Source organism: Xiphophorus maculatus, chromosome 23 (genome assembly GCF_002775205.1).
Source record: "Xiphophorus maculatus strain JP 163 A chromosome 23, X_maculatus-5.0-male, whole genome shotgun sequence".
Classification (NCBI taxonomy): domain Eukaryota; kingdom Metazoa; phylum Chordata; class Actinopteri; order Cyprinodontiformes; family Poeciliidae; genus Xiphophorus; species Xiphophorus maculatus.
This window is the reverse complement of record NC_036465.1, coordinates 15,605,989-15,630,181: the sequence shown is the minus strand read 5'-3', so window position 1 is coordinate 15,630,181 and position 24,193 is coordinate 15,605,989. Positions and strand designations below refer to the sequence as shown.

Here is a 24,193-nt window from a genome sequence, read left to right as displayed (position 1 = left end):
CGTCTAACAGCAGGAGTTTGGTCAGAATTACACTTTAATGACGAAAGCCTTGGGTCGCCCCTCTCTGTCATTGAATTTGGGTGTATTTAATCCAGCCCCTGGGCATACAGACAGCCTCTACAAACAGTTGTGAAAGAATGGGTCACTCCCAGGAGTTCAGTGAAAACTAACATGGTCTGGTGACATTAATGTCCCTTGTGCAATAGGTCAGGTCTTGATATTTTATAGCTACAAAATATTCCATGGTGAAATGTTAGCTGTAATATCATAAAATGGAAGCAACTGGGAAGGAAAACAATTCAGCCAAAAAGTGGTAAGCATGTGAAATCGCTAGATCTGCAGGTTATGGATTCTGAGGAGCATATTGTGCAGATGTGGCTGACTTTCTGCAGATTCAGTAGCTACAGACCTCCAAACTTCAAGTGGTCTTCAGATTAGTTCAATAACAGTTGCATGGAATGGGTCTCCATGACAGAGCAACAAGTCTTATATCAACAAGAGCAAAGCAAAGCATCAAATGCAACAATGTAAATCCCACCTCCACTGGATACCAGTGCAGTGAAGGAGCAAATCATGCCACCCTCTCCGGTAATCCAATGGACTAATCTGGGTTGGTAGTTACCAGGAGAAAAACAATGCATTAGAACAGATGTAAGGTTTGGTGCAGTTATGATTTTGATGTGGGATTATTTTTCAAGCGCTGCACTTGACCCTTAGATCCAATGAAAGGGACAGAATTTGGTAACCCTAACACTTTTTATGACGATTTAGAGCGGACAGTGCAAACCAGGTCTTCTCATCCAACATTACTGCGGTCCTCACAGATTGGCTTCAGGAATAATGGTCATATTTTCTCACACACACGCTCCAAAACTTTGTGGAATGCTTTCCCATAAAACCTAATAGTTGAAAAGGGCAGACTGACATTATGTTAAACTCTATGGATTATGAATGGTATATCAGTTGAGTTCATTTGTATGTGAAGGCAGATGAGATAGTACGTTTGGCAATTTAGTGTGTTTTGGTTGAATCAGAGGTTGTAATCTATCACAGAGCAAATCATCAGCACCAAAATAAAGGTAGCATAGTTTTCAGATGATGCTAAATTCAATGACATGAGTATTTGATTATTTTTTTATAGTCATTTATTTTCGCAACTAGTGTAAACACTTAACTACAATTAATAAAATAGTTTACAGGAAATAGAAAAATCCAAAATTGTAATGTCTAAGAACGAAATGGGGTTAAAAAATGATTCAGGGCTCGATCCAACTCACATTTTAGTGGTTTGTTTGGGCTTGATGCCATTTAATACATCTGTAAAAATATTTTTGGAAGAGCTAGGATTTGAGAATTAGACTAACTCACAAATCAAAATGAAGGCCTAAACGTTGCCTCTGCTACAGGATGATGGAGAAAGGAAAATTTTGTTCCTTTTTTTTGGTAGATTTAAATTTTAGAGCGTTGAAAAGCAGAAAAAGCCAATGAGCCAGAACAGAAGAAAGGTCCCAAGAAGCAAATAAAAGCTCTCCACCATGATAACCTCCAGGTCATCGCTCCCTCTTTATGAGATCATTGAGCGTCAATCAAGCAGACAGTCCCGTCTGAGCCTGGCGGACCAAGTTCGCTAATAATATCGATGCCTTGTCAAAGAGCTGGCTGGCTGAGTTGCTCTAACAGAGCTCAGCTGTTATATTGCGTATTAGTTCCAGCGATTTGTCTCTGCCGCGCTGACAGGGAGAAACAGGCAGGCAGAGAGGGAAACCGCGAGGGCAACGGTGAGTGATGGCTGTTAGATAGCTATGCACGACAAGCCTCATTCCAACGAAGTTCTGACACATAGAGATAATGATTCACACACGTGCTGGGCCTGCAAGCCCACACAGGGGCAAACAATACAAACTCACACATAAAATGTGCACACATGGAGCCCACAATGCTGCCTTTGTTGACTACTGGCAGCCTCTCAGCCAATGCTTACTAAATGTAAAAAACACACATTGTCTCGTGTGTGTGCATGTATACATGTGTCATGTGTCTGACACTGTTAACCCTTTCCCTTTTAGTCTGAGAGCCATAAGTGAACTGATGTTTATTTTGCATCCAGCACAAGTATCTTGGTGATTTTAGGGTGGAAACATGCAGTTGTGTGCAGGTGTCTACCTTGGAGGTGACGGTAATAGAGAGGAGATTCTCATTGATCCCTTAATATCCGGCCTCAGGCCAGAGAGCCTGTGGGAAAACGTGTAGTTGAGAGCACGAAATGAAAGAAAGAAAAAGATAACAGGTGCGGAGGCGATAAAAGACCGGGAGACAGGGGATGACCAAAAACGATAAGAGGCAGAGGTGGTGACAGAAGCGAGCCGAGTGGCGGCATTAAAACAGACACAACAAGACAGCCGGGTTGTTGGACGGATTAGGAAAGGTGTGTTTGTACCTGTCCTTATGTGCTCTGTCACGGGTATGGCCAATAGTTGTTGTTTTTTTTGTTTTTGGAAGTCGGGGGAAGACGAGCCTCGTGAGATAGTTGGACGAGAAAGGAAAGTAAAATAGGAGGTGGGATGGTGCAACTAGGAGACGGGAAGGGAAAGATGAAAAGAAAAAGGTCGTAAATTTTCGCAAGGACAGACGAATAAAACCTCTGCTAACCCCCCCACCCCTCCTTTTTCAACCACAAATGGGAACTAAGCTTTGTTTTTCAGAAAACGCCCAGACCTCAGAGTCCAGTTCTCTCATTTACTGCATCCCAAATGACCAATGACACCACGCTGTGTACAAAACCTAGTATTTATTCTCTCTCAAGTTACAATACAGTATTATCACACAGGGAAAAATAAATAAACATTTTTTGTTCAATAAATAATGGCAGTATGATCCATAACCTTTGGCCATAACAGCACACATTTCAAACACATGACGACAAATTTATTCTGAAAACAAAATGTTTTAACTTGCTTGGAGGGAAAGCTGACTGGTTTGAGTTTAGGAATGTGAAGCCAACTTACAGCTTTACTTCAACATTTTGAAAAGTGAATATCAGAGTGGTGAGCATGTCTTGAACTTGCTGTCATAACACCTGGCACAAGCATGTGTCTTAAGTGATCCAGTCTGAAGGCTAGTTGAAGGCATAAGGCATTGAGTTCACTGATTTACTTCAGTTTTTCTTTCCAGCATATGGCTTAAATACTCCAGCTGTTAAACTCAGACGTGCCACGGGGCAAAATGAAGGATAAGTTATTTGAAACCCTTTATTTGTCTACATTTAAGCAATATCGCTACAATACTATGAGGTTAAAAATAAGCCAATTTAAGATATGTTTGATTAATAATATTTGCGTGTATTGATTGGGCGCATTGCTCTAAACATCTAACCACTTTAGTTGTTTTTTAGAAAGGGAGGTTATGTAAGATGCATGTTTATTTGTAAGAATAGAAGTTGAATGGTGGATTCATATTTATATTGAGTTTTCTTGTAATCTGTTTTTTAACTTTCCCCTTGAATAAACAAAACTTTTTGACAAGCTTTGTTTATTTAAGTTTCTTGACAGCTATCACTGCTTGCAGTTTCCCTAAGTAGGATCTAGTTAACACAATTTCACAAATTTTGCAGACTAGAGGAATGTGTCAGCTTTGGTGTGTTAACACTTTGTTAGCAAATAGCTACAGATGCAATGACATATGCATATAGAAGCTTAACAGAAAGGAGAAAGCTAGACTAACACTCCATGTAGCTAATCAATTCAGTTAGCAGGTTCTGGTCCTGTAATGTATACACTTAGCTAAAATATAGATATTACAGTTTTTGATTTTAGTGTGTTTGTGTACATGTAGCATTTAAAAAAACCACATGCCAAATAAAACATTTGAAAGAGATTTTTGTTGTTTAATAGGCTAACAGCAGGAAATCAAAATCTTATTGAGTTTTCTGAAAATCTGGATTTAACTACTTATAAAAAAGTGCTAAGATGTAGTTTAACAAAGCTGATATGATGAAATTGTTTCATTTGAAATTTGGGGAAAATGTTTTTTTTAGAACAAAAAAAAAAGAAGTTAATTTTATCAAAGCACAAACAAATATAATCTGAAAAAAACAAAAACAAAAAGGTCTGAACTTGTCTCTTAATATTAACCACTGTAGAAGTTAGCTACAGTGGTTAAATAGTCACTGGTTTCCCAATTAGGTTGGCCAAAAAAGAACTGCATTTACTTTATTTTTGATAAGATAAAAGTTATTGTAAGGGAAAGTGCCTCCACTAACTTAAAATATGATGCAGCAGGACTGCAAAAATATTTTAAGTTTTTATTTTTAGCCTCTAAAATTATACAGATTATAAAAAGTGGTGATATCTGAGTAGATTAAAGCTTAAATTGTGAGCACCAAATCTAAAACAGAGACAAAAATTGTGTTTTGCCACTCAGCTTGGACTGTATATGTGGCCCTGTTGTGCGATTACGGTAAACTACAATTTCCTCAATAATTACTCAGCAATAACCTTCTGCTGGTTAGTATATGTGATCACTCCCTGACTCATGCCTTCTCTCTGCCTCAATCGTTCCTTTGGCCATTTTTCCTCCTCCTCTTGTCTTTTGCCCATTCATATTTTTTTTCCTTCTTCCTTTAGAGAAAGTGAATATTTGCTGATTCACACATGTGAGGTCACTGAATCAGCTTGTGCACAATGACTGCACTGTCTGTCTCGCTGCCGGTCACCAGGCCAGGCTGCGTTGCGTGTCTGTGTTGTTCAAGCCAAACCACCTACAGTGGTTTTTCTGTTGATCTATGAGCTGTGAAGTCCGGTAACTCAGACCCAGTCTCAGTGAGTTTATCTCAATAACCTCCAATGTGCGGTCAGAACAGTCTTGTCATGGCTTTGTGTGCTTTATGTTCCAGTAGCAGGAATGGTGACCAACCAAAAAAGTCCTTTATCCACTGGTTCCAGTACGGGATGAATGGATGTGTTCAGTATAGATGTGGTAATGTGCTTAGAAAGATCTTGATTGCTTCCTCTCAGACTTTGTGAAAACAATAGATTTCTGTCTTGCTGTACTTTTATGAGTCTTTGTCTCCTTGTCTGGGCCGCCTAAACGTCTCAGCCTCGGAGTCTCTTCTTGAGACGGTTGAAGTCCTTGGCCGATCTCCACAACCAGCTCTGCAGCTCTCGCAGGATCCAGAAGCCCTCCACCTTCCTTGCGAAATCGTTCATCGTTGGCCGAGCTGCCAGGAGTGACGAGGAGGTGGAGGGGGAGGAGGACGAAGAGGAGAGCAGTGGACTCAGAGGAGGAGAGAGAAGGGAGGTGCCCCTCTGTAGAGAAAGAGGGACAGGCTGGGGGAGCAGGGTGTGCTCCTCACCCACTCCAAACTGGTACAGGAGCGAGAGAGTGGAGAGAGGAGGTGGGAGGGTGGGGTAGAGAAGAGAGCGAGGACGCCGTTGGTGCTGCTGGAAGGAGAAAGAAGAGGCCGAGTCCATATCTGTGTCCTTTTCTCCCTTTAAAACAAATCTGCTGTTTGTTTCTAAAATAAATCCGTCATCTCTGAGGGCGTCTCGGTGATCTGAGTTCAGACTGAAGCTGTACTGGTTGTTCGTTTCCTGATGGTTTATGGTTTCTCCAGAGCCCAGATACGACACTTCAACTCTGATTTTAGTCTCCCTGTTCTTATCAACCTCATTCTTTTCTATACTCAACAACCTTCTCCTTCTGCCCCAGTTGTACACCTCTTCCTTCAGCTCCTGCACCTCCTCTTGCTCTTCCCTCTCCTCTCTTCTCACTCGTTCTCCTCTTCCCTTCTCCCTCTGTCCACCACTCTGCCCCACAGCAGTGTTTGCCTCCGATTTCTTCCCCGTTCTCCCTCTTCTTCTATCCATCTGGTCGCCGTCTTCCCTCTCTCTGACCATCTTTATCCGACTTCTTCTCTGGCTGCCACGCTGACTGGACTCTGTTCTTGACCCATCTCTGGATCGGTACAGGCTCTGGCTCATGAGCGGAGCAGGTCGGTTGCTCCCCGTGCCCCTCTGCGGGAACTGCAGCTCGCCAGCTGCAGCTTGAGGGGGGGACGAGTAACCGAGGGAGTTCATCAGTGCAGAAATGGAGCCGAGAAGTCCATCCAGACCGGTGCAGAAGTGCAGCAGGGATGTTTTGAGGGACGGGCAGAGAGTGGAGCGGGCCAGCTCTCTGACAGCAGCCAGCAGGATAGAGTAGGCCCTCTGGTTCTGTGCGAGTCGGGCTTGGTTCTCCAGGCCGTGCCACAGCTCCAGTCGGGTGGCGGCACTCGGCAGAGTCAGAGCCGTGCTGTTGGGCCGAGGAGGAGAGAAGTCTTTCTCATTGAACGGCGGACCCAGATATGTCAGCTGGAGGAAAAGCAGAAAGAAAGAGATGATTAAAATATAAAGAAGACTATTACAAACAGGGCTGCCTTCACAGTTAATCAATACATACAAACTGGAAATACACTAAGACAAGCAGAACAGCAGATTAAACAAAGCGACGAGTGACGATGACTTTGCAGTTTGACTTTGTTTTCTTTCCCAACAAAGTTACAAAACAGCTGGGTTAACCACAGTGTTTTGAATAAAAATCTCCCAGATTTGGATTAACAGAGCTCTGCTGACACATTCCCATATCTCAGCAAATTAATTAGAAAAATAAGGCTTCGTGAGGCAGGCTAGCAAAAACCTTTGGAGCATAAAAAAACATCATTTGAACACTTTGAACTGTTTTTTCTTCTCTTGAAAGTCAATGAAATCCTTCAATAACTAGGCTGCTGTGGGAATATTCTTCAAAACTCAGGAATAATAAAAAGAAAAGCAGCAGGTCAGCTGAGAAAAGGGGAAAATAATAAACCAAAATGGATTTTCTGTCTAATAAAAACAATGTCCTATTTGATTTTTGCCAAATCAGTGCTACTGCCAGGTCAAACAAAAGGAGAAGATTAATAGTTGATAAGTGACATAAATCAACAATAAAAATTTTTTTTTAAGTCTTCTGGATTTCAAGTAAAGCTAGAAGTGTCAAAATAATTTGATTTATCTGACTTACTTCAGTTTAAGCAAGAGGAAAGGATAAATGAAAAACAAATGTTTGGCTAAAATAAACTAACTTTTCTTAACAGTTCTCTCTCATCCCTGGAGAAGAGTCAAAGAACTGCATATAATTCTTTAAATTTAGGATATCAGTACCCTAATACAATTATTTTAAACAAATGTTTGTTTTCAGGTTTAAAATTAAAAAAAATATTAGCATATCTTCAGAAGGAAAACAATCCTCCAACATACCCAACAGTGAGCCTAAGGAGCTTTTCCAAATATTCAGTCATTGTTTCCCAAATATCTCCTGGTCTCACCTAATCACATTCTTCCAGTTAAAGTCCTGGTAGAGTTTAGCAAACTTATATTTTCCTATTTGTGAATGTAGGACAGGAAAGAAAAGTCTTTTTACTGACAAAGTCATTCCGAAATGGTTTTTAAATAGCGCTGAATGGTTGTTATGGAGACTGAAGCTATATATTGACCCTTTGCAACTACGTCACTTAATCATTCGAGGCGCCATGACGGACGTCGGAAGTGAGGGACGGGAGTATTTTACAGAGCAACTAAAATTGTTTTCCCAAGTTGTTTTAGTCAGTTTATTCACAGCTTCTACTTGTTCGAGTCGAGCTAATTTGTCTGTGAACGTAACACACCTGATTAGGGAACCATAGACGGTCCTGTTAGACGAGATGCTAACCAGTTTGTTTTGTTTTTTTTTCATACATGCTAGGCTACATGACGGTGCGGCATTGTTTCCATGGATACTAATGGTTAGACGCATACCTTCCCCATGATGCGATATTTGATTTCTGATCATACTTACTTACAAAATTTAGGAACGTTAATCTTCTGAACTTGTAAAAAGTGTTCCCTGGAAATCCGCGATCACACTGAGGGGTAAGCAGTGATTACTACTGACAGAGCTGATCCATCACCGCCATATCTTTCCTCATTCAAAGTTATACAGTAAAATAACACGTTTGGTTTTAATCCTTGTCTTTCTCTGCAGCCGACCGCGCAGCACCCTGTGACCATTTTTACTGCTAAATCAACTTAATAAAAGCGATATTAGACTACCAGATGTGCGTTTTTGTGACACGCTTTACAGGAGCGCACAGGTTGTTCCGCCCACTCCGTCATGGCGGAGTGGGCGGGGCTTCGACCAGAGTGACGTCACGTGCAAACGGTCAGTATGACATTAGGTGAGTATCTTCTGTCTTGTAGCCATTCTATAACTTGTAAAGATCTGCATATGTTTTACTTGAATGTCATGTTTGTTTTTCCCATTTTGTAGAGAAAGGAGAAATAGACCTCTGTGTCACATCATATTTATACCTCAGGTAAACAAGAATCATTAATTAATTAATTGGCCTACTAATTAAAGATTTCTGGACAGCCTGATCCACATTCAGAGGAAAGCGTACATTTTAGTAATCCTTTAGGCACATTTATTTTGTGGTTACCTGCCAGTAAGAGTGACTTTGTTAAATAAAAACAATTACATTTCAAGTTTCATGAAAAATGTGTATCTTAGTGTGTAACTATTTTGTATGAAAATAATCTCAAAGAATTACTCACATATACGTCTTTGATTTCCTTGAGCTGGTACTCCAGGTATTTGGTCAGCTCGTATGTGCTTTCGATCGAACTTCTCTCGCTGGCCAGGTTGTGGGAAGGATCCACGGCCGTTGCCACGGCAGCAGCCAGCAGCACCGCCAGCAGCTGACGGACTGTGGGGGGAAATCAAAAGAAAAAGGCTGATTAAAACTCCGGCAATTAGAGATGCTTCTATAATGACGTGCATGTCTTAGGTGTCCAAATGTTAGCACGCGCAGCAGAGTTATTTGTTTTAAAAACAAAGAGGCAGAATTTATTTCAGCTATTATTTTCTCACATGTTTTGAGATTATTTATATTGGAAACCGAGTTTTGTAATACATCTAATGACTAAATGGACAGAAATAACATTCAGCAGCGGTTTCCAGACTTCACCATAACCCTGTTTGTTGGAATTGTAAAAAATATTCAGGTTTATTTCATTGCCTGTGTGGCGACGACTTTAACCCGGTTGCACCCTGCCGGGGTCAGAGTTATCCGACACTGCCAATGAAACCTTTTCCGTTTCCAATCTCGTTTTAGAGGTCTCTGGCTGCTGGAGGTTTATTCTGGCTTTAAATAAAACCTTGCTTAATAGCTCTAGACAGTAAAACAAATGTCTCCTTTGTTCAAGGTTCACACAAAAGCTCACACGTATGTTCATTCCTGACCAAAATCCCCCAAAAACAAAGACATGTGGCTTTCTTTACCATCACAAACATTAAGGTGTTTGCATCGGTTTGTCATCTTGTCTTGTTTAGGTTTTAGCTTGTTTGTATAGCTGCTTTAGGTTACATGTGAGTGTTTGCTAGAATGTTTGCTAGAATGTTTGCAGACGACATCATATACGTGGATTAGCATTACATTGCTGTGATTGTATACAGTGATGTTATGTGTGTTTGAGGAAAAGAGAGACGACGGGGCGATCAGAGGAAGTGGGGGGTAGCAACACTGAAACCTTTCAGAGCCCAAATCTCTGGTTTCAAACAGAGAAAATTGGAGCTGAAAGCTTGATTGTTCGACAGTACGGTACTACATGTACGTCCGTCTCCCGTTTTTTTTGTTGCACTCTTTGGATGCTTTCACCCTTTTCCCCGCTAAATTTCTCCAAACACAACACTTTTTCCTCCTCCTGCACTCCGTCATCCTTTCCCATCCTCTTGGCGCTCCCTTTCATCCTGTCATTGCCCAGACAGAAAGTCGTGATTCATTCTCCTAAAACATGCTGCTGTTCATTAGGTGTGAAAAGTGCATTGCACAATATTTCTCTCTGGCGCTCAGTCAGCCTCCATCCAGCTCAGACACACCTCAGTCGGCCCTCCTGTTGCCCCGCCAATTCAATCCCTTTCTCCTTTTAAATTAGTCACAGTGTACTTAAGCCTTCCTCCCTTTTCCTCCAGAGTTTCTCCTCTGTCTCCTTTCTGCCTCAGGTTAGAAAAAAAGAAAAAACAGCAACCAATTAACCCTGATTAGCTCTCCTGCTCCCTCCCTTTTGTTCCTGTCATCCTCCACGATGGACCCCACAAGAAGAACGAGAGACCTAAAGTGAAATCGCTCTGACATATTTCAAAACATTTAGCTTTAACACGCTGTTGGGCCCGATGAATGGAGAAATGACCTTAAACAGCCAACGCGTTTTCCCTGTGACTCAGCCGTATCGGTGCCCACTCCCAAACAGGGTTGGGTAGAAACTCACTGTTCTTATGTATGCTATACTACTCAACGGACAAAAATGTACAGCCCTTTGTACAAACCTTTCCACTGTAGCGCTGTTTGTATGTTTAGGGTTGTTGTCCTGCTGGAAGGTGAAACTCCACCGCTGTCTAAAGTTTTCTGTCTTTCCATTCACTCTGAATGCTGTCGCTATTGAACAAAACCATTCCCACAGCATGATGTTTCCACCAAAATATTTCACGGCTCGCTTCTTTACAAAATAGTCGGTTAGGTGGAAAGCTGTTTTCAAGATTTGGCATATATTTAGGCCACACATGAATTTGTATCAATCCACTGTAGCTCAGGCTTTATGCTTAGGATCATCGTCCTGCTGGAAGGCTTTTGCAGCCTCTTACAGTTCTTTTTATCCTGTTTTAGCTCCTTTCATCTTCCATCAGCTCTGATCAGCTCTTCTTACCCCCTTAAAGAAATGCTGACGTTCCCACCATTGTGAGCCAAAGTGGGGATGTGGAACAAAATTCAGTTTTGGTCTCATCTTAGTAGAAAACTGTCTTTAAAGGGGATTGGGAGGACTAGGGTGTGTGTGGAGTCATGCAAAATCTACTTTTTTGCTCTTTGTATCATGCTATGTTGACTCAAAATCAAATTTCTTTTAAGTTGTTTTTATTGTGCCTGGAAAACACATACTACCCTCTTTCATCGTCTTCTGATAAACTGCCAAATATACTTCTTTCAGCAACAGCCTTGGGCCAAATTTGTGAACTGCATAACTAATAGACGTCTTGTCAACATGATCTCCAACCTGAGCTTTGGATCGGTAGCTCCTACAGAGTTACCAACGCTCTCTTGGCTTCTTCCCAGTTTGATGTTGTTCTTGTCCAGTCTGTGAGTATGCAGTTCTTCTGAACTCCCTACATGTTCAGATGGATGAATAATGCTGCTAACATTAACCCTGAGACTTCCCTGGTATGGATGGTTATCATAACCGTGCTTCAAGCATTTTTACAACTTTCTTCCTGACGTGTTTGTTGTGTTTCTTGGTCTTCTTGATGCTGTTTCTTGACTAATATTCTCTAATAAACAAAACAGAACAGCTGGATTCATATTGAGATTTAACAACACAAAGGTAGATTCTTTTTGTAGATTATTTTGCACTGGATTTCCTTTAGAAGTAATAGAGTAAAGTGGGAATACCACAATTTCCATCTTTTTAAATAGTTGAAAACCATTTTTCACTAATTTTACAGTTCTAAACCACTTTCTGATCTCTTAAATAAAATTCTAGTAGTAAAATACATTTATGTCTGTAACAATATAAAAAGGACTATGGATACTTTTGCAAGGCTCTGCATTTAAAGAAGAAAACACATTTTTTGTTTAATATGCTACAAACGGAGCCGGGGAAATAATTAGAAAGAGAACAAATTGGGAGCATAAATCCTCTTGTTACAAATTGCGATAATAAAGACTAAGTCACTGTGATGACACATATTTCCCAAGATATCTCAACCCACCCAGCAGGCTAAACCTCACTTCAAAACATATTTGCCAAATGAACTTTCCTGGCAGATTGAATGACAGATTGGGAAGTTGGCAGTTTCAAATTAAATCAAGATTAGAAACGCCTGTCGCTGTGCTGACATGGACAAAACCTGAACAAACAACTCCCTAACTGCTCGTCTCAAGGCAATGTAGCTGCTAATGTTTCCGCTACCTGCTAACCTTCAGTTGTTGATAGCATAAAAAAAAAAAAAATCCTCCCCCAGACTATTATCTAAATTACTGAGGTCTAGCCAAGAAGCAGCTCCCGCATGTTCCCACACAGACACACACCTCGAAATCAGTCAACCAGGCCAGCATCTGCCAACAAAACCTCCTCCGTTCTCCCTAACTGCAAAAGCCTCATCACCTGTCAGATGCAATGCGCATCTTTCAGCTGCACATTAGCAGCTCCTGGTGCCGCAGAGCATCCTGAATTACCCCCCAGAACTCACCACAGCACCAGTGACTCAGTAAACAGCCCTAGAGGTAAGTAGGTTGCATTAAAAAGGGTATAAACAGGTAGCAAAGAAAATGAGTCCCGGGGAGAGGAAGGAATAGCACTCCTGGTAAAAATAAGCCCAAACTACTGCTAGTGGCTCCCTTTGTCTGCCACCACATGCTCAGGAGATGATTGCCAGACGTGAAAGGCTCTTGTTGTTTTGATTGAGCTCTGACATGTATGAAGGCAACCTTTGCTGCAGCTGAAAACAATCTCTCTTTGTACGAGTAAACTGAGATAATTCAGACTCCAAGCTGTTTTGTTGTTATATAATATTAGATTGAGTAACTACAGTACAGTCGGCATATCGGCTGACTTCAAGGAGGGCCCTGCGGGTTCGAGGCCGACTCCGTGTACCTGGCAGTGGAAGCACACTCCACAGGGCAGGGATGAAACCAGAACATTCTCAGTGGGAGGATTGCATTACAGCAACACCGGGGTTCCCTCCAATGGCTGACCATGACCCGCATCTGTGCATCCTACAGCAGATGCACATACATATCTGAGCTGCACACACACACACACACACACACACACACACACACACACACATGGGAGCACTGTTATTCACAGCACATCATATTTTTGTCTTTGGTTGATTCTCTGGTGTAATGTCAGATGTGGCACTCTGGAATCTGGCTGCCATCTGCAGAGCAGACCAAAAAAGCGGAACATGCACAGCTTCTGAGCCCCAAATAGGTTTAAATTAAACACCACCAGAGGGTCAGAGGTCAGAGTTGAAGTTTAGGGCATAAGGATAAGTTTTGGGGCAAAACAATCCTCGTAAGGGCGGGATACTTTACAACCCAGACGGTGTTTTGGTAAACCAGTGACCTGGTGTTTGTGGATGTTGTACCACTTCCATCTGAGAGCGCTGGTATGTCATCTTTCACAACATGCACCACCATTTGAGGTTTCAAACAAGCACTTAAAGAGAATTTGGTACGGTGGGAAAACCATGCGCAAGTAAATGTAACCGGTCTGCTCCAGGAAAAAGTGGCTGCCAAAAAAGGTTGCCCTCCATCACTCTAACCACTTGAAAGCGCTCCCAAGCAGAGAGAAAACATAATGTACGTGCACAGAAGATGTTGTTAATCAGGCTGAAATTTATGTTTATTGTTTCCCATGTGACATTGATTAGGAAGGCTAAAGTAGATTGTCATGATCTGGGTATAAATTTGGAGACTGGATTTAACCGTAAACGAGCCCAAGCTGTGTTTTCCAGACTTAAATTTGCTACATGCTTTGACTCTGTTGCTGCAGAGGAGCTGCAGCGGAGAACAAAACCAGGTAATATCAGTTACAGTGAAACCAGATATTTACATACACTAAAAAGACACATAACCTTCTTTCTCACTATCTGACATCAAGTCAGACTAAACATTTTGGTTTAGGTCAAACAGGATTAGCAAAATTATTTAGATTTCCTAAATGCCAGGATATGAACAAGGTATTAGAGATTTACATACACTAAGATTACTATGCATTAAAATAATTGTTGATAGCTTATTTCACAATATTTAAGTTAAATCAAGGCACACATGTGGATGTTTATTAGAAAAACACCTCAAACATACAGCTTCTTTGAGTGACTTTAAAAGCATTCTCAGGATGTAATAATTTTGCAAGTCCAATCCCATCTATGAAGTAGAGTGGTGGCTGCATTATGTTGTGGGCTGTTTTGCTGCAGAATTAACTGGTGAATTTCACAAATTAAATGACATCATGAGGAAAGGGAATCCAAAATGTTTGACCCAAGTTACACAGATTAAAAGACAATTTTAACCAACATTAAGAAAATGCATGTAACGTTCTGAATTTAAATACATTTTTAAAAAATCGATAGTTCTCTGATTATTCGGCTATTTAACAAACAAAATTTAAAAAATAGGTAACTAACTGACCTACAACAGGAAAAGTAGAGTCTGATTTAATGTCTTAAAGTAAAAAGAAAGTCTTTTTATAAGTTGTACTAAAAAAAAATCCATTCTGCAAAGTTCCCATTCAACTCACTAATAAAAACGAATAAATTCACTTATGGTGCATTACTTTTAATGTGCTTCCACCCACTCACACTCGACAGGAGAAATGTAAAACTCCATAAAATGTTCTCATGACAGACTGAAATCATATTACAGTGAAAAAAAAACCCCTAACTTTAAATTTCAGCCTGTAAGAGATTTGAAGTCGGACACATAAGAAATATTTAACAGTCTGAGGGAAGCAATACGTTTTTGGGAAGATGTTTAATTTTACTTTGAATCTGTGGAAATTGCGAATAAATAAGTAATTGAACTAAGTAATCAAATATTTTGTATATAGATTTATTAAAGTAACTATTAAGCCACATAAATCATTAAATGTTTCAGTGAAGACAGAAAACAAATTCAAACAAAAGCAATCATTATTTTTGATTATAACTAAAAATAAATGCTAGAAAATAAAAGAATCATAGTAAAATGAAACATGGCTAAAAAAAATGCAACCGATCCATATTATAGAAGTGAAAAAAATCTCATAGAAATGTCAGCGTCAAACACACACCAACAAAAAGATTAAGCAATGGAAACGCGATTAGGAGCAGTAGTGTTTTAAAAGCTGGGATTGTGTTGAATCTACAGTTGCACAACCTGCTTGCTGAAAACCTGCTGTAAAACATATTTTGCACTAACGGCATGAGCCAAAAATGTGATGAAAGGGCAAATAATAATAATTTATTATAACAATAAATGAGGAAAATCCAAATGAATCCCTTTTCTACTGTATAAACACTTGACCTGACAAAACAAAGATCCAAGTCAGATTGAAATGTTCAGACTATAAAATATTACTCCTACTGTGGAGATCACGAATGCCTTTCTCTGCTCCTTTACAGCCCTGCAGTATTATCCTTTCATGTCTGCGTAACAGCTTGTTTTCATTCATATCTTAAGTTTAATATACAATTGACCAAAGTTTTATCAGTCCTCTTTACTCAGCCATCTTATTCAAAATAAGTTAAGACGATATCAAGTATAAACCTACTGCCTGAAAAGATTAGCTGCTATAACATTAATATTAACTCTACTTAATGTTTATTGACTTTCGTTCAGCAAGCGTCTTAATAAGAAAAACTTCAGCCCACATGGCAACAGCGAGACTAAAAAAGTGTGGGTAACGATGGAGAAGAGAAAGGAGACAAAACTGCAGTAAAATAAATCTAAACCACAGCGAAAATTGGCATAATTTTATTCAGAACCGTATCAAACCATCTGCACAGCAAAGCCATGGTCACAACTTCCACCCTCAGAGGCAATTAACCCCAGAAATTGTGTTTCTAAGCTACAGACGCAAATTAGCTCCAGCTTACTTTTTTTTGTAGACGCAATAAATAAAAACATGGGTTATTTACAAACATATCAGCGCCATTGCACTACTTTTTTTTAAAAACATGCTTCTGTTCTGCATGCTAGATTTAATATTCTGCTAAATAAGTCAGGTTAACTCGTCGATGAGTGGTAGAAATGAGGAAAATGTGTTAGTTAAAATATTTGGCATTTTCCACCCATGGGTCTTTGATAGTCATCTTTAACTGATGTACATACTGCGCAAACTGCCTGAGTCATTCATCCCACGTTCACCTCATATTTAGCCTGCAAGGAGTTTGACTTTTCTCATGCCTGCATGAGTCATAGGTCAGAGTTAAGTGCCTTAGCAAACAAACCAAAACATTGGAAAATCATCAGTAGGTCTGAAAATTACAATTGAAAATGAGTGAAAAGCAGCCAAAGTTCATGGGAGAAAAATACTGGTGAAGATAAATCGATTACAATCTGCTTCAAACTAAAATATTTTTTAAAAATCGATGGAAATTTAGCATTTAAATTCTTATACAGAAAGCAAGCTTATTATGTTCTGCCACATGTGTTACTAAATATTTCAGTGCACACATAAAAATGTTTTTTATGTCTTTTTTTTTTATATAAAACACCCATCCTCTATCCCGATTTGCATAATTACTGTCATGCGGCTAACGTGGCAGCTAGAGGCTCCTTCTGCCTCTGGGAACAACTCATCACAGCCAAACTTAGTCAAGCTGCTTCATTTTCCACATATCTGTTAATAGATTACAGTCATTTTATAACTTGGTGATTTTTTTTTTTGTCTATCACATCACTTTCCTGAATGCTGAACAATAAGAGGCAAAGAGACGGATGAGGACGCTGATGTGAGGGGACAGAGGCACAGGCGAAAAGGACAGACACATGTGGGCTTGGGGTCATTGTTGTGTGTCTGTGTACAGTTAAAGGCCAGATTTATGTGCAGCCTGTCCTCAATCAAGCGTGTACATTCCTTTGCAAACTCAACACACACACACATACAAGCATCCAAAGTGTGCACTGTGCCGCAAATCCATGTATCCAAAGGCATCGCTGCACCTAAAACGCATCTAAAAATGGACATACAAGCACTAATCCATGTACTTTTCCCTTCTCTTCTCTCTGGAGATTTCTTTGTCGGCGTTTGCTCATAAAACCCCTAACAATGGAGACACTCAGAAACATCAGTGACCCAAAACAAGCGCAACAGAAAACAGTCCAATAAAAGAGATCCTATAAAAATTATGTTTATTCCCAGAAACTCCATTTCTTAGTGTCGTAAATGCCACATCCTCTGCTTTGTTTCTTCTCTCGCCTTGTTGTCTCTCCTGCTTCACCTTATAAGCTAATCTTTTTTTCTTTTTTTTAAAAATCTGAACATTCCTGTTGCTTCATTTTTTTATTGCTGTGTTTGGTTTCAATTTCATTGTCGCCTCATTCGTCTCAGTCTTTTCTCCAAATCCGCCTTAGACATCAGACTCTCCTCCTCTTCCCCTGCTTAGACCCCCTTGTTTTGTAAGTGGCCTCTCCAAATTTTCTACATCAATGTCAATAATTCCACTCTTCTAGGTTTTGGGTCCAATTTACTTAAATATATTAGATTAATTAATTGGCCAATGGAAGTTACTGTAAAGTGTGAGTGTGTGTATGGCTCTGTTGGACAGGAAACTTGAGATTTGCTGTCTTTGGGTTTCAAATGTTATTTTCTTTTGCTAATGAAAATCTACAAAGTGTTGCATGCGTTTGCATTTAACCATCCTTTACTTTGATGGCCCAAAATAAAATCTAGTGCAAGCAGTTGTCTGCAGAAGGCACGCAATTATCACACGATATCTGATACATTAGGATCTTTAACAGATCTGACTTTTTCGCTTTTTGTCCTGAGATCTCTATCACAAATTTCAACATGAACAAAGTCAGGCAAAATTGTAATGTGGGACAAAAGTGATGAATGCTAAACCAAATAACTTTATGTCGCTATGACACTTGGCGGTAGCAACATCATGCTCTGTAGAAGCTTTTCCAGCAGGACAATAACCCTGAGCATTCACCCAAACTTTTAAAAACACATAACTTTCCTTCCAACTCACATCTATCCTTTGTATTGGTCTAACAAAAAATAAAAAATTATTAAAATTCACCCACGTTTGTGGTCGCAACACAACAAAATGAGAAAACCTTCAAGGAACATAAAAACTTCTCTAAGGCGCCCTACCTGCTGCTTATGTTTTTTGAAATTTGCAGCTTCTTGGAGGTTTTGGGTGCCAAAACTAAAAGCCACAAGTTGCATTCTTGGAAGTTCTCTGTTTCAAAATGTGTTTATAACAGAAATAGTTTCCTTATGATGCTCTGTCTGCCTTTTTTTCTACTTGTAGATGTTGTTTTGTAAGCTCTGTTTACACCAAGATTATAATTCATCTACTTTCAAAACAGCTTTACATGTCAGCAATTGAAAAAAATAGTAATTTTACAATATTTACTGTTTTCATCAAAAAGGCAAGCTAACAAAGTTGGTTTTCTTGCACAAAAATAAAGTCAGTTTAACACTAAATAAAACTCATTCCAAAAACAAGAACTCAGGATTGACTTTAAATTGTTTCATTTTCATTAGATTCCATGTTAGCATTTATTTTCCCAGGTAAATGTTTTCCCAAAAATACAAATACATTATTAAAAAATTAAATACCAAGTGCTGAGACGTTAGTCTCCATTGGTTTTTGCTGCTGCACACCTGCAGTCAAACTGCACGACATTTAAACAGTACTGTTTCAGATGACGTTCGTGTTTTGAAGCTTCAGTGAGTCTGGATCAAACATGTGAAATGTGAAGGATTGCAATGTGGTTCCTTAAAACGCTGCACAGTAGAAACCTAAACTGAACTGCTGCTAAGTGAAATAGTTCTTCTGATACGAGTTGCTATTGGACTTTAAAGCCACCAGCTGCGCTTCTCGGTAAAATGAAGCCAGCTCACATTAGACACCATCTTTAAAACATTTCATGTTTTCCATTTATTTTGCTCTCAGTTGTAAACCAATAATTACTCCAGATCAAATCTACCCTGCAAAAGAAAAGAAGTTTCCATGAACACATTCTCCCAGTGTCATCACAAAAGACATATTCAGAGTTCCTTTGAGCACATTTATATTTTTCCCCCTTTTTTTATTTACTTTTTTAATCTAATCCTTTCTTCAAGTGGGTTTACTTGTAATCTGTACATCTGCGGCAAAACCTTTGAGACGTACGTATAAGGACGCTGCCAGGGTTTGTCAAATATTTGGAAAATATAAAACATGGAATTCGCTTGACTTCAGTGAAAGTTAGAAGGGAGTTTACTAAATCCTGTTGATCATCTCGATTCTTGTACCTGTTGTACACGAAGCAGATTTTCTCTACAGCCTTGTATTTTGTGAAATCCTGCAGTGGGAATCCATACTTCAGTATACAGGTGTGATTTTATAACAAATACATGTTTTTAAGAGAAAAAATGTACGACTTCATAGAGAGCCAAATTTACAGCTATTGGGGGCTCTGGGCTGGAGCCAGTTTCAGTTCCATATCTACAAATTATTAGAATTTCTTTGTCCTACAATACTGCACCGTGATAGGTAGGCTTGCACATCAGCTGGTAAGAATTGATGCATGGTTTGTTTAAAATGTCCCCTGGCAGATCTTCATGAAATGTTTGTAAAATAAGCATTCATAAAAAAATAACTAGATAAATCTTTGCTTCCCCAAGACGCTGGGCCCTGGGCTGCTGCCCTTGTACGCGTAACTTTGTGTTATTTTGGACAGGTTGTTGAGATTATTCAGAGAAACAGTTCAGTTCAGTCTCTAAACCTTTGTGGACTAAGTTGAAATGCAGAATAAAACCTTTAGGGATTTGGACTCACGGAGAAAACAAGGAACATATTGTCTGCTGTATCATTGTCAGGCTGAATTTTACACTTCTGTGTGCTAAGTGTGATTTATTTTAGTTTTTTCTCTCAGTTGTGTTTTTATGTTCAGAACCTTACGCTCAAAATGTACCAGTTGGAGAATAAAAGAATTAACTGCGTATGATTTAAGAAAACATTTTAATTGGTATTGTGATGGGAACTTTTCAGGTTTTGGGGAGGAAAGGACATGTTAGAGTCTGGTAGGATAGAGGGGGAGGAGGGAGAGGAAAAGGTGGAGGGGAGGGAGAGTTTTCTGAAGCGAGGGGCCATGTTAATTTGGGAAAAATGTAAACAGCATGTGTAACTGTTCAAAGCGTGACCGACTCATTTTATATCAGCCCCCCTCACCTCCCCTCCCCTCTGGGTGCTCCTAACTTCTGTCAATCTGCACTGCATTAACCCCTCTGCAGCCAGTTTCCCCTCTCCTTTTATCTGTTTCTCCTTCCTGTCCTTCACACACACACACACACACACACACACACACACACACACACACACACACACACACACACACACAAACGTAACCTCTTCACCACAAACCTTCCTGACTTCTTGTATGCACCGTGAAGAATTGGCTTGAGCGAATCAGAAGATGTGAAGGAGTTCAGTTTATCCTCCCTTTTTTTCCACATCTCCCTCTGTCTCTCCTGCTTCCTTTGTTTCCTCTGATTGGAGCTCCCTGATCCAAGACACACTAAAGGTTTTATCTGAAACACACCGAGTCTAATGCAAGCCTCCATGCAGTTTTTTTTTATTTTCTTTTTTGTCTTTTGACAGTGTGAGAGTGTGTTCTGCAGCATCAGGCAGGAAAGGAGCTGTGTGGAGTCAGATACGGTTGAACCTGGAGAGATTAATGCTCTGAGAGTCAAAGGCAATGTCTTATTGTGTATTTATTTGCTCTGTGTGTCAAGGGAAGCAGCTTAGCTTTATATTTATTATCCCTTTAAAGTTCTACTGAATTTGCTGATAGTTTAACATTCTCCACTATCTGGCCACCCAGACTGGTCAAAGGATGAAGGTAGAAAAGAGAAAATGATTTTACCACAGATTCTCCTTCTGTCTTTCTTTCATTTTCTTTTTTTTTTTTTAACATTTCCCTTCCTTTTATAGACGAGGAGAAGCAGCCAGGCCAGTCATCCCAAGAGGAAACACTATGTGTGTGTGCGGGGGCGTGTGTGTGTGTGTGTGTGTGGGTGTGTGTGTGTGTGTGTGTCCTCCCACACCCTGACTAAAGTGAATCATGTACTTTCTCATATCAGTGACAGTTAACTAGACAGGGGGATCTGGCTGCTCTGACCCCCTTCAGCCTTGTCACACATTCAGCTTTTAACTTTTGCTTTTTTCTCCATCATTTTACGCTCACAATTTTCAACCTGAACACATTTTTTCATTTGTAATGAATTTGATCAGCGTTTGATTGAATTTTTGTTCTGTATCAGGTTTTGGCAGTGGTGCCACCTGTCTACACTTGACATTGATTATTTTATTTTAATACTTAATAAATTGATATTTATGTAAGACGGATGAGTGCACGAGAATTTATTTATAAATCAAGTGTGCTACTCCCCAACTTTAGTACTTCACACTCATCTAGCCATCTCTTTTTATGAATTGTTTATGAATTTCTTTGCTGTTTTATTTTTTGCATTGTTCAATCATAGTTTACTATATAAAAAAGGTCTGTAAATAATTCCAATATAACTTAGGTTAGAAAACAGAGCTGCTGTTGTATTCGTAGCCAGTGAATTTTGTGGTGGCGTTAAATTGAACAAACATGCTCTATCAAATCATCTTGTGTTTTTAAGATTTGTTTTCATTTGACCAACATTTTAAAGTCCTTTCATTGCAACATGAATAAACAAAGTCTTTAGATTCTGCTATGATGTTTGGTTTTGATGTGCTGCCCCCCAAACCATGGACACCCCTGACAGTATTTACCGGAGACGCACCTGCATTTAAGGCCAATTTGCAAGTCATTAATATTTGGGGGGGAGGACGTGGGAGGGGTATAAATAAGTCAAACATTTTTGAAGAGTTCAACTGGCATCACAGTTGCTTTTACAGCTTATAAAAATCAAATGCTAATGGTCTTACCTCTACAAAAGCTGCTCATCATCTCCAGCTCTGTTTATTCCGTTGTTGAGGGTGAAAAAAAAAAAAAATCTAAGAAATTTTCTTGACGTCTTGGCTCAACTTTCTGAGAGGGGAAAACAAACGGAGATAAGTCAACAGGTGATGTCCTCCCTCCGTCTTTAGATGCGTGTTTTCCTGAAATACAAAAAAGTCAACACGTCACATGATGAGTCTAACGCAGGGCTTTCTCGCTGACTTGTGTGGTCCGTGTGACAGACTGCATGACGGCGGAGCCTTTTTGTAGCCTTTTCCTCCTCCTCTTTTTCTCCCATTCCTGCCCTCCTTTTCCATCCTTGTCTCCTCTTCTTCCCTCGTTATCCTCTCCCTCCTCCCTCCTCGGTGATTCACCGGGGTTGACGCACCGCTTGACAGAGCCGCTCAACCACCGGACTTGTCACAACTCATTCCTGCCTCTCATCCGCTCGTCATCCCGGCGAACACAACCTGCCTGCGGTCGTTTGATCTTTTAATCCGCGGCGCTTTAATAAGGAGACGGGTCCGCCTGGATCAGCTGACCGCGGGCCAGGAGGACCGGGCAAACCCGACAGCGCAGGAAGCAAGTCATTACTGCGATGCCCTCGCTAAATTATATGTAGTCGTTCTCGTGTGGATTTCATTTCACCAAAGATTTTGAGGCAAATGCCATTTATTTATATATTTATTTAATTATTTATTTATTTATTTATTTATTTATTCATAATGGTGGCAATAAAAAATGACTTTAAAATGCACAGTGGGTGAAGTCGTGTTACAACAAAACAACTGAAATTACTATAAAGTAAATTCGTCTACTTTTTAAAGTTGATAAGAGATTAGCTATTAAGTTAATAAATGTTCAAACTCTCATTGAGATATTTACCCTTCGATTTTAAATTCAAATTTAAATGAATAAAAACCATGAACGGTGTCAACAAGTGTTTCAGCCCTCTTCGTCTTTCTCGTTTTCTTTCTTTCTTCCTTTATTATTATTATTATTATTATTATTATTATTATTATTATTATTATTATTATTATTATTATTATTATTATTTAAATCACCATGGTGAATTTGGTTTTGCTGTTGCCTCAAAAATCCCACATTAGAATCCCTTGAGTCTCCTCTGTGCTTTTTCTCCGGCTTGTCTGCGTATTATTTCCACACTCTAAAATAAGTGTTTGTTTTTTTTTAATCCAATTTACCTAAACATGTTGGGTTAATTAACGTGCTAGTGTAAATTATCGTTAGGTGTGAGTTTATGTGTTGTCAGAGGTCTAGTGATTGCTTGGGATTACAACACCAAACTAACCTCGTGCAGTGACGTCGCAGCCAAATAGCCGTTTCGTTTAAGAAAAAGCAAATCAACAATTGAAAGCTACGAGGACCTTAACATGTAGAGAATAAAGTTGTAAAAGATTTAGAAAAACATAAATAAATAAAAATGCATACTTAAATCATTCCCGCAGCTCTTAAACATATTAGGCTATTGTTATTATTTTTAAATAGCCATTTCATTCCCGTTTAGAGAATTATATCCGCCTATATATTTGCGCGTTCATGCAAATAATCCCCACAGACTTTTTTTTTTTTTTTTTGTAAAAATCCTCCTTAATCAAGCCGAGATCCAAAAATCCGTTAAAGTCAAGCGGTGAATGAGTTTGAATAAAGTGGCCTACTTATTTGAGCTGACAGTCGAGATCCTCAGGGCTGGATTATTCGGAGCAAAGAGGAGACCTGGGACTCAATTCTTGTTTTTTATGGAACAGGAGATTTATTTGGGAGAGCGCAGCACTGAAAGTATAATCTTACTTGACAGAGTGGGAGCCTTAAATGGGTTATGATTTAAGACAGGCCTTCAGGCCCTCTATTCAGCCTGTTCTATTTAGTTGGTTAGTTTACTGCTTGTGTTTAGTCTTTTCACTTTTTTATTGCATTCTTCTATGTGTTTAATGAAGACAGAATATAATATAGAACTCCACTGGCCACACAGTTGTTCTTTCTATCCCAGCAGGTTAATCTAGTCAAGACCCTGAAGAACACTGCTCTGTTCTTAAACTTATAAAAAATTAAATTGTGTATTTGTTTATGAAACGAGTTAGGGCATAATACATTTGATTCTGAATAATAATAATAATAATAATAATAATAATAATATACATTAAAACTAGTCGCGCCTCTTCGCACTTTGTATTTAAAGTTCTTTTGGGTCAGAATATGCAGTTTGGGAATATATGGAGTTCTTACCAGAATCATTGCGCGCCCTCTTGTGGCAGTTGGTTGTTACTGTAGTCAGTTATGATCTGCGCAAACTCCCTTCCGTCTTATTATTGTCAAATTTGAGTAAACCAGTAATTTACTTACAACATATAGTTGCTTTCAGTACATTTCATTACACGTTTTTTAATATATAGATAAACCAATAAAAAAAAATGTTTTTACTTAGCCAGACACAGA

At 39.4% G+C, this 24,193-nt stretch overlaps 1 protein-coding gene across 1 annotated transcript; it reads right to left on the bottom strand.

The window, feature by feature from the left end:
- Nucleotides 1-2,768: 2,768 nt before the first annotated feature.
- Nucleotides 2,769-22,045, bottom strand: clcf1 (cardiotrophin like cytokine factor 1). Its single transcript, XM_023328174.1, has 3 exons — nucleotides 21,724-22,045; nucleotides 8,604-8,755; nucleotides 2,769-6,347 (listed from the first exon to the last, which is right to left on the bottom strand). Exons 1-3 carry the CDS (start codon nucleotides 21,743-21,745, stop codon nucleotides 5,091-5,093), a joined length of 1,431 nt encoding a protein of 476 aa, XP_023183942.1. The 5' UTR covers nucleotides 21,746-22,045; the 3' UTR covers nucleotides 2,769-5,090.
- Between the last annotated feature and the right edge of the window lie 2,148 nt (nucleotides 22,046-24,193).

Excerpts from the sequence above, each read along its gene's own strand:
- clcf1 (XM_023328174.1), bottom strand. The coding sequence starts at position 21,745 with ATGATGAGCAGCTTTTGTAGAG. Across the intron at positions 8,756-21,723 it reads GATGAGCAGCTTTTGTAGAG|TCCGTCAGCTGCTGGCGGTG; the intron begins GTAAGACCATTA and ends TTCCCCCCACAG. Across the intron at positions 6,348-8,603 it reads AGGAAATCAAAGACGTATAT|CTGACATATCTGGGTCCGCC; the intron begins GTGAGTAATTCT and ends CTTTTCCTCCAG.